This window comes from Hemicordylus capensis, chromosome 1, assembly GCF_027244095.1.
Source record: "Hemicordylus capensis ecotype Gifberg chromosome 1, rHemCap1.1.pri, whole genome shotgun sequence".
Lineage (NCBI taxonomy): Eukaryota > Metazoa > Chordata > Lepidosauria > Squamata > Cordylidae > Hemicordylus > Hemicordylus capensis.
Window position 1 is genome coordinate 244,177,632 of NC_069657.1, and position 11,000 is coordinate 244,188,631.

General features: G+C 40.2%; 1 protein-coding gene across 7 annotated transcripts in view; it reads right to left on the reverse strand.

The window, feature by feature from the left end:
- OPN5 (opsin 5) overlaps positions 1-11,000 on the reverse strand; it is a 33,459-nt gene that overhangs the window by 14,186 nt on the left and 8,273 nt on the right. For 6 of the 7 annotated variants that reach the window (XR_008314061.1, XM_053286686.1, XM_053286690.1 and 3 more), the window contains 2 exons: positions 9,775-9,894; positions 4,360-4,530 (listed from right to left, as the gene is read on the reverse strand). Coding sequence is in view for 6 of the 7 variants with exons in the window: in XM_053286686.1 (XP_053142661.1) it covers positions 4,360-4,530; positions 9,775-9,894 (291 nt within the window). In the remaining variant the exon portion in view is untranslated. Of the gene's footprint in view, positions 1-4,359; positions 4,531-9,774; positions 9,895-10,758; positions 10,851-11,000 lie in introns of those variants that run through there. The other variant, XM_053286691.1, reaches the window with a different exon arrangement.

Sequence of the window (11,000 nt, forward strand, 5' to 3'; positions counted from 1 at the left end):
GCCATCACTACAACTTACTGCCACAAGGCAGATTGCCAAATTATTGTTGTGCTACAAAATTTTGCGACAGCTGTCATACAACCCTTGATGAAAAGAGTCAGTGTATGACTCATGAAGAGAACCAGCGTGTTGTAGTAGTTAAGAGTGTTAGACTGGAACCAGGAAGACCCGAGTTCGAATCCCCATTCAGCCATGAAACTCACTGGGTGATTCTGGGCCAGTCACTTATCTCTCAGCCTAGCCCACTTCACAGGGTTGTTGTGAGGATAAGCATAACCATGTACATTGCTCTGGTCTGGGCTCCTTAGAGGAAGAACAGGATATGAATTAAATAAATAAATACAGTGATGTACATGTCTTTCAAATACATTTTGAAAGATGTATTTTGACATTTTGACTGATACTCATCAATACAGAATTTCTGTATTTGTCAGCGTATTTTAGTCACTTGGCAATAAAATTGATGGCAGCATCAATAAAATTTTAATGATCCCTTTCATTACTTACAGATTGCACAGGCCAGCTCTTTGGCATATTATATACTTGTGGGGATCAGTTTCAACCCTCCACCTTCATTGTTCTGTAACAAGAGCTACTTCTTTTGCCTCCATCATTTTCTTCCCAAATATGACACCAGAAATCAAGGAAATACATTAACACACGACTTAAAGTCATGAACATGAGTTACATGTGGCACTGTGTGGCACACCCCTCCTGGGGCACTTGCTACAGGCCCCTAAGTCAGCAGAAGGTTTTTCACACCCGGATTTTAGTTCACATCTCCTCTGGAATGGAGGTGTGCATTCATATATCGGCCAAATTTACTCTGAAATCCATGTGAGCTATCAGGGAGCACTTCACACACAATTCAGGCTTTTCCTTATGCATTAGAGTGTAGCCCGGTTTATATCCGCCTTGAGATTGTTTTAATGAAGGGTGGTATAGAATTTTAACAACAGCAACAACAACAATAATTGCCAGCAAGCAAGAATTGGTGGAATCGTCCGATTGAGAAGGTGACAGAAAATGAAGAGGCAAAAATCCTTTTGGATTTTTGAATACAAATGATTAGCATTTAGCATACAATATGCCTGATCTGACAGTCATCAAGAAGAATTGGCTTCTGATGATTGATATTGCAATCCCAGGGGATAGACGAGTGGACGAAAAACAAATGGAGAAAATAACTAAATGCAAGGACATTCAAATTGAAATGGAGCAGTTCTGGAAAAAGAAAACAATAGTAGTGCCAATAGTTGTTGGTGCCCTTGGAACAGTACCAAAAGAACTTGAACGCCATTTTGACACCTTGAGCATCAACTACAACAAATCAACTACAGAAGGCCACACGACTCGGGACAGCATGAATACTATGACGATATCTTTAATTTTTCTTTAGTTATCCTAGAGCCTTGGAAAGGGCCCAATAGTATAGACTTTGTGTAAATATAGACTAAATTTACACAAAGTCTATACTTTGTGTAAATATAATAACAACAACAACAACAACTGCAAAAAATACAAGCTACCTGTAGCCAAACATTGGTGGGACCATACAATTGAAAAAGTTGAAGAAAATGAAGATGTAAAAATATTATGGGACTTCCGACTACAAACAGACAAACATCTGCCACACAATACACCAGATATCACTGTAGTCGAGAAGAAAGAAAAATAAGTTAAAATAATTAACATAGCAATACCAGGGGATAGCAGAATAGAAGAAAAAGAAATAGAAAAAATCACCAAATACAAAGATCTACAAATTGAAATTGAAAGGCTGTGGCAGAAAAAGACCCAAATAATCCCAGTGGTCATTGGCGCCCTGGGTGCAGTTCCAAAAGACCTTGAAGAGCACCTCAACACCATAGGGGCCACAGAAATCACCACCAGCCAATTACAAAAAGCAGCTTTACTGGGAACAGCCTATATTCTGCGACGATATCTATAACAACAGCAACAACATTGACAATAAAATTCTGGCATCACAAGTCCTTGGGAAGGACTCGATGTCTGGATAAAACAAACCAGTCAATAACACCTGTCTGACTGTAAAATAATAATAATAATAATAATAATAATAATAATAATAATAATAAAGGTGAGTAAGACAGGACTGTTGAATATAAAGGAATCAAAGGATGAATACAAAAAACAGCAGATGAGGAATCGACAAGAAAAATGGCACAACAAACCATTGCATGGTCAATTCTTTAATGACATACAATCAAAAGTCAACAATAGCACAATATGGCAGTGGTTAAAGAAGGGGACACTGAGGTAAGAAACAGAAGGTCTCATTTTTGCAGCCCAGGAACAATCACTACGAACAAATGTTATTAAAGCAAAAATTGATAAGACCCAGAAAGACAGTAAGTGTTGGTGATGCAAGGAAGCGGATGAGATGGTTGAGCACCTCGTATGTTGTTGTAAGAAAATCATGCAGACTGATTATAAGGAAAGACACAATAAAGTTGCTGCGATAATCCACTGGAACCTTTGTAAGAATTACAAATTGCCAACAAGCAAGAATTGGTGGAATCATCCAGTTGAGAAGGTCACAGAAAATGAGGAGGCAAAAATCCTTTGAGATTTTAGAATGCAAACTGATAGGCATTTAGTTCACAATATGCCAGATCTAACAGTCATCGAGAAGAATCGGGTCCTAATAATTGATATTGCAATCCCAGGGGATAGACGAGTCATTGAAAAATAACTGGAGAAAATAACTAAATACAAGGACCTTCAAAATGAAATTGAGCAGCTCTGGAAAAAGACAACAGTAGTAGTGCCAATAGTTGTTGGTGCCCTTGGTGAAGTACCAAAAGAACTTGAACACTATCTTGACACCTTGGGCATTGATAAAATTACAACACATCAGCTCCAGAAGGCCAAACTACTCGGGACAGCACGAATACTATGACACCATCTTTAATTCTGGTAGACTCTGCGTAAATAGATGATATCCGTTGTTTAAAAAAACACTTTTCCCAAACCTGCTGTTTGGGAAAGTTCCAACAGAAGTAGCAGACACATTAGAGAACTGGAGGGACACTTCAAGATCATTTCTCCCCAACTAACATATTTTTCAACTGTTTATCAACATAATATACAGAGCCCCTGGTGGCGCAGTGGTAAAACTGCCGCCCTGTAACCAGAAGGTTACAAGTTCGATCCTGACCAGGGGCTCAAGGTTGACTCAGCCTTCCATCCTTCCGAGGTCGGTAAAGTGAGTACCCAGAACGTTGGGGGCAATATGCTGAAATCATTGTAAACCACTTAGAGAGCTCCGGCTATAGAGCGGTATATAAATGTAAGTGCTAAGTGCTATAATAATTTTGTAATGAACTGTAATAATTTTTTGCTACCTGCTCACAAAGGTAGGATAAAAATCTATTAAACAAACATCCTGCAATAAAAAATCATGACATGTACATATCAATAGCTTAAATTTGCCACTAAAAAGATACATATAAAATGGGTACTTCTGTATTGTACCAGAAGAGAGAAAGAATACCACTTGGGATGTCATTATCAATTAAATAGCCAAGATTTCAGTTGATTGTCCAATTCCCCACCCCCGCAAACCGACTATCTTCCTCTTAAAGACCTTGTAATTTTCTCTCTCACACAGGAAAACACCTGGCTGCTGTATTAACATGGTCAAATAATTTAAAATAATTTAAAATACTCTCTCAACTGTGCAGGATCTGCTCATGGATAATCAGTTCCCACATGGCTCAAATAATGTTTAGAGGGAACCAAAGAAACATAGCAACATATAGCTGGGAAGAATAAGAGGGGTGTATTGGGAGTTGGTCTCTGTGTAGCATTTGTGTGTCTGTAATACTGTTGATAAATTTTGCACAGGCTTTCTAATACCAAAGGGATTTTAAAATACAATCTAATATTTACACCCGATAATACATTTTTTGATTTCTCACATACCATGCTTTATTGGATGCCAAGAACTGAAATCTTTTGCCTTTATTCCTTTTCATCTCATTTGTATCTGTCATCCTATCCCGTTATTTAAGATACTATGTGAAACAGTATCCCCCTTATCCACAGATACCCCAAATTCTAATTATTCTAAAATATTCATGATGCTATGCTTATATTTATCTAAAGTGTCTGAATATTCAAATGGTTTTAGACTACTAATTTTTTCTTACGCTTTCCTAAGAAGCATAATGCATGAAGAAAATATAGTCTAACATTCTTGGATGGCATTCCTCTGACCATCAGTGTTTGCTATTCATATAAATGAGAACAGGAACTTTGACCAGCAACGTAAGAAGAGAGGAGGAATGGAGGAATGAATAGCAGCCATAATTCCACTACCATTTTTAAACTTACCATAAGATAAATGGCAGATTTTGAAATATCTATCCAAGCTGACTGCTGTCATGGTAATAAGACTTCCAATGCCAAAGAAGAAACCAGCCCATCCATACCAACGGCAGCCACTCCAACCAAAAATCCAACGATGAGAGAAGAAGGCAATTATACTGAAAGGCTTTCCAACCACTGTAAAGGAAATCGCAATAAGATAAATTATATGAAGTTGTGCTACCATCTTTAAAGCATTCAAAACATAACAGAACAAATATACATTTCTTTGTGCAGTATATAAAATAATAGAATGGTATGGAAAGATTCAGAGTGTAAATCAATCAGATCAAGGAAGGTAAAGTCAAGGAAGATAAAGTTCCTCAAAATGTTGCTAACATTTTATGTTTGTCAAAAGTTAGTTTTAAAATTGGGTCACATGTATTCTAAAATTTCAGCATTTTTAAAATTTCATTTATTAAATTTCCACACTGCCTAACCCAGATGGCTCTAGTGACTCACATGAATAAAAACAAATAACCAAATATAAATAACCCATTAAAAATTAAAACCATTTAAAAATCACTGAAGGCCAGGCTAAAGAGAGAGTGTTTTTAGGGTTCTTTTAAAGGCTGCTAAAGGTCTTGGATATCTGTAGTGAGCACATTCCGCAGCTCAGGAGTAACTACAAAGCAGGCCGAATCCTGAGTCACTGCCAGGCAAGCTGGTGGCAGCAGGAGATGAATTTAATGTGTGGTGGGAATCATGCTGAAGATGGTGCTTGAACTTGACTGGACAAATTTCAAGAAGAATATGACAGAACAAGTTTCAATTCCAGAAAGCATTTTATAAAGACAGTAGGAATGTGCATTTCGTTTCAGATACAAAACTTTTTGTGCACAAAACAGGCCATTTCGGCTGTTTTGTAGCCAAAACAAAACACCCAATGCTCAAAACAGAAAATTTTGTAGCCAAAACAAAACGTCCCTGTTTCGGATACAAAACGTTTTGTAGTTTCGGCTGTTTTGGAACTCCATTTTGCAATCACAAAAAGTCTTTCTCCTTCAGTCTCCATTCTGAGTTTTGACATCTGTTTGAATTTCCAGCCCTTCCAGCCCGCAGATTGGCCAGTGAAAGCATTAGCTGATCTGCTGGCAATTGCCTCCTTATTCCTTTTAAGCAAATCTGAGGGTAAATTTTACCCTCATTGGCTAGTGGGCAGTGTGCATTTACCCTCATTGGCCAGTAGGGCAGTGTGCATTTCATTGTTGTTGTGTGTAGATCAATTGCATTTCGGGCAGGGGGGATGTGGATGTGCATGACCTTAGGAAATCTGCCTGATTTTCTTCCCAAGCTCTGCTGTTGTTGATGTGTGATGATGTTATTTGGGGTGGATTCGGGGCAGAAAGGAGGCTTTGGGGGCAGAAGAGTGGGTCAGGTGGTAGTGCCCCAATGGGTGCCTGCTGCCACCCAGATTCCAAAGGAATTGGGGAAGGGGCTTATTTTTAAAGAATTTTTGAAGTTGACATGTCTTTGGGGCAGATTGGGGGCAGAAGGGGGGCCTGAGGGGCAAAACAGTGGGTTGAGTGGCAGTGCCCCAATGGGTGCCTGCCACAACCCAGATTCCAAAGGAATAGGGCAAAGGGCTGATTTCTTAGGAATTGTTGAAGTTTACTCTTCTTTAAGGTTCCCCCCCTAGGGAATAATGGAGGTTTCAGGAGACCCATAACGCCACCTGGGGGGCACTGGGGTGGCTGGGAGCAAGTGGTGGTGTAGTGCACATAGGGTGCCAACCAACCCCATGGGTTGCTAACCCATGGGGTGCTGGGTTTTGTTGTTTCTGAGGTGTTCTGAGTGTAGATTCTCTGGTAGCATATGAGATTTTCAATGACAAACCATGAATCCACTCTCATATGCTACCAGAGAATCTGAATCTACACTCAAAACATCTCAGAAACAACAGAACCCAGTACCCCATGGGTTAGCAACCCATGTGGGTGGTTGGCACCCTATGTGCTCTACACCACCACTCGCTCTGGGCCACCCTGGTGCCCCCCAAGTGCAGTTATGGGGCAGGAATTATGGAGGTCCATCATTCCCTATGGGGAAGAACTTTACAGATGCACAAACTCCATTACATCTTTAAAAATGAGCCCTCTGCCCAATTCCTTTGAAATAATTCTGGCAGCTTCCTTGCCCCCACTGGACACTACCACCCACCCTACTCTGCTCTGGGCCACCTCTTTCCCCCCAACATGAAGCTATACTTTTGCTGAAACCTCCATTCTTCCCTATGGGAAAAATCCTATACTTCAAAAATTCACCAAAAATCAGCCCTTTGCCCAATTCCTCTGAAACTTGGGTGGTAGTTTCCACCCATCGGGCACTACCACCCCCACCCACTAGTTCCCCCCCCCAAGGCCATTTTTAAAAAATCCAAAACATTTCGGATTCGGATTTTGCTATTTCGAACAAAGAACAAAATTGGGGTGTTTTGGATTGGCTGATTTTGAACAAAGAACAAAATGGGGGTGTTTCGGATTCGGGCCAAAAACAAAACAGAAAAAAATACAAAACGCAAAACCCTAAAAGACAGGTTTGGAGGAGTAAGAGATTGCCTCACACTAATACCACTAGATATTTTTTATTTCTATCAGTGTACAAGGTGCTGGACCTAATATTGGCCAACATCCTGACTATGTCTGTGTAGCAAATGGATGTCCGGACGCAGCAGTAACATCCTCACTTTGGAAGTGTGGGTGCTTGTGTGCAGGGAGGGGATTTTCATTGATCTCCCTTTCCTCTGAAAGTACTCTGGGCAACCCAGAAATATGTGCTTGAGGACTGCACGGCCCTTAGGACCTATTTCTGGGTTACTCAGAGAATTTCTTCGGGGGGAAGAAGATTCATAAAAACCTCCCTATTCCTGCAAGCACCCATGCTTCCCAAGCGGGGATGTTACCGCTATGGCCAGACATCCTTTCGCTGCATGGACACAGCATTACTCAGGATGTTGGTCACTGGCAACAAGAAGTGGGAGCGAAGAAAGGAAAGTCAAAAATCAATAAGAGACCATTAAAACATCCAAGATTATTTGGAGAAGATTACAAAAACAACAACCACAAACACCACCACCCCACAAAAAACAAAAACAAAAAAAAACAACCCATGGGAAATTCTTGAAAAGAGTCTCCAAACAAAATTAATTTTATCTTCCTTCAAAATTCCTACTATTGTTTTACCTGAATAATATGTGCCAAACATGCCTTGAATTATGAGGATTATAACACTTTTGATTAATGGTTTTATATTTTGTGTGTGAGAGATCTGATTTTGGAAAATTACCTGATACTGGGATATAATGTATAGTGGTTGAAATAATTTGGTTATTCTTGTTAAACAGATTTTGATATTTCTTTTAAATTGAAAATAATAAAAAAGAACAAATATGGTACAACCGCATGAAAATACACACTGAAATATTCAGGATGAATGCAAATGGCAGGTAAAATTAAAGCACTATGGAGTATGGATGTGCCCAAATGGATTTTGCATTTTGCTTCAAGCTCAAAACAAAATGCAGATGGCCAAAATGTTTTGCTGAAACAGCAGTCAAACTGGTTGTTTCAATGAAACAAAACTTGAAGTGTTTTGAGTGTTTTGGCCATAGGGAACAATGGGGAAACTTGAAACACCCCATTGTCCCCCATGGGTTGTTCCTAGGGACACCAAAATGGGTTGTGTGTTATGGCATGATGGGTGCTACATACCACCCAACCCACAAAAGAAATGAGTATGCAGGAGATTTTAAACAAATTTTTAACCTTTCCCCCAAACTCCCATAGAATCCAATGGGCCGCTCTGGCAAGAGCATCTGCATGCTCCTGTGCATTCAGAAGGTTCCAGGTTCCCTCTTTGGCATCTCCAGATATAGGGCTGAGGGAGAGACTCCTGCCTGTTACCTGGGAGAAGTCTGACTGTGTGTACTGTAGACAATACTGAGCTAGATGGACCAATGGCCTGACAAGAAACAAACTTCTAGACTCTTACTATGAAGAGAACTATAAGGGATTTCTCTGTCTCCCAGTCCCTTTGAATACATTTCGAAGCACCCTCCTTTTGGGCTACACCCTCCCTGCCCCCAGCAAATGGGGGCATAGTTGCCCATGAGAACACTTGGTTTGTATGGAAACAAGCAAACCAAGAAGCAAGGAGATCACAAGCCAATTGGAAGACAGTGCCAGAAAATCAATCAGCAAAGGAAAAACAAGCCTCCAAAATCTGAACTCCAAAACGTTCTGACTTGAAATGGGGTTGTTTTGTTCTGAGCTTGGAATAGGCCTTTTATTTAAAGGGTGTTTTGTTATGTCGAAACGTTTTGCACATCCTTGCTGTGGAGTCTGGCAAGGTCTAACATTTGCAGGTTATTTGTGGTTGTTGGAATCTAAATTCTGCTATTTGTGAATTATTTTTCTTTTTAAAATAATTTTTGGTTTGTTATCAATCAGTAAACAAACAATATATTGTTTAGTGAGCTAGTGATGTTTTCTAACAAAATGCAACTGCAACTTTCTCATTTTAGATAGACAAAGTGCAATTAAGGTTTTTCAAGGCTTCTTTAAGTTAAGTAATTGTTTTGTACAGATTCAGCCTATTTTATTGATTTCCATTGTTACCAGCTGAGTATTTAGTAAGTAATCACCCCTTGGAAAGCTTCTCTCAATACTCCAGTGTCAGTTTCTGTACTTACTGGTAAAGTAAAGGTAAAGTGTGCCCTCGAGTCAGTGTCAACTCCTGGCAACTACAGAGCCCTGTGGTTGTCTTCGGTAGAATACAGGAGGGGTTGACCATGGCCTCCTCCCGCGCAGTATGAGATGATGGCCTTTCAGCATCTTCCTATGTTGCTGCTGCCCGATAGAGGCGTTTCCCATAGTCTAGGGAACATACCAGCGGGGATTAAGACTGGCAACCACTGGCTTAGCAGTCAAGCCATTTCCCCGCTGTGCCATTAGGTGGTTTACTGCTCCAGTTGGTTTTCTCTCATTTTATTTTTAAAATAATGAAATAGGGGGGAAAGCACTATTTTTTTTTTAAAGAACACATTTTAATTTGAAGTTGTCAAGGGCCTTTGCTTAACTGAACTTACTTGTGAATAAATGTTAGAGAAGCATTTCGGCCAGGAGGAAAGGTGCTGTTAGTTTTTACAATGCTGTGCTAAATGTTGTGTGCAACCTCTGTTTTAGTTCTGTTTCCAGCTAATTGCAGGAATGCCTCAGCAGCACTAAAGGGCTCTCGTATGAAAGCAACCAAAGACAAAACAAACTAAAGTTTGTAAATACAAAAAGTAGGTAATCAAACCTATACACTGCCCACGCACACTAACCTATCGTGTTTTAAAGGGGAGCCAATATCTTCATTCCCAATTTCTTGCAGCTAAATTACCTGAAATGCCCAGGTCACACACTGCTAAATTGACAGTCATTATCTCAGCAGGCCTCAGTTTCTTCTTCCGTTGTATAGACATATAAATAACATATCCATTGCCTAAAGTTGACAATATTCCTGTAATAAAATATTAAGCAACAAAAATTGTGTCAGTGTGCGCTGAGAAGAAATGCCCAGATATTCTACTAGAACTGAAAGAATGTTTTCTGTCATCTCTCTATGCATGTCAGTGCACGGGATGAAAGCACACTTTTGAAATGAACACAACAAGGATTACAAGAGAAACATTTATAAATATTGGGGGCAAATTATTACCATACTAGCGCATTGGCAGAAGGCAATTTACATTAGAAAAGAGAGTCAATAGCCAGGGATGGCTCAACTACAGAACATATCTAGGCAACTGCCCAGGTCCCCATTTCTCTGCTATTTTAGAGATTCCTCAGCAGAGTTTGCCATCCCTTTAACATGTGTTCATTCAGTGTGCTTCTGAAGGAAGAGAATAAAATTAAGCAGTGGTTTTCAAACCGTGCAGGAACAGACGATGGACAGACCACAGAGTGAGCCTTTTCTCATGAGCCGTGAGAAAGGGCAGGAAGGTTAGCAGGGAGAAAGCCATAAAAAGCTTGCCTCCCTGCAGATGACCGAGGGCTCCCTCTTCAGTGGGTGGACCACCCACCCAAATGATTGCCGGCTACTGCCGGTCACCCTGCCCTTCGGAGTTCCCATTACGCACTGCACGAGTGCATGGTGAATTATGGGGATCTCCCTCCCCTTACAAATAGGTTGTGTTCCAAAAGTTCATTTGTAAGTTCAATGTTCATAACACATATAGTTCCCAAGAGAATCACACATACTTGTTTGTATGTGTGAGCTGGCATTGGTAAGTTGGGGCTTTCTTAATGTAATATGATATGGGGCTTTGTTTGTAAGTATGGGTGTCTGCAAGAAAGATGTTTGTTATTTGGAGAGTGCCTATACCTGAAGCAGGGCCTACATATAACTTCTTTGGATCCAGTCCAGAGTTGCCAGAACCTAAGGGGTATACTCATGGGTCAAATGGCCCGTAAGCCAGAATTTGTCTTGTTTAAAGCCAAATCTGGCCATCTAGTCCAGTACACACTTGTCAGGCTCTCTCTCTCTCTCACACACACACACTCACACAGACACACACAGACACACACTCCAACCTATATACATGATTATTTTTCAATTTTAATACA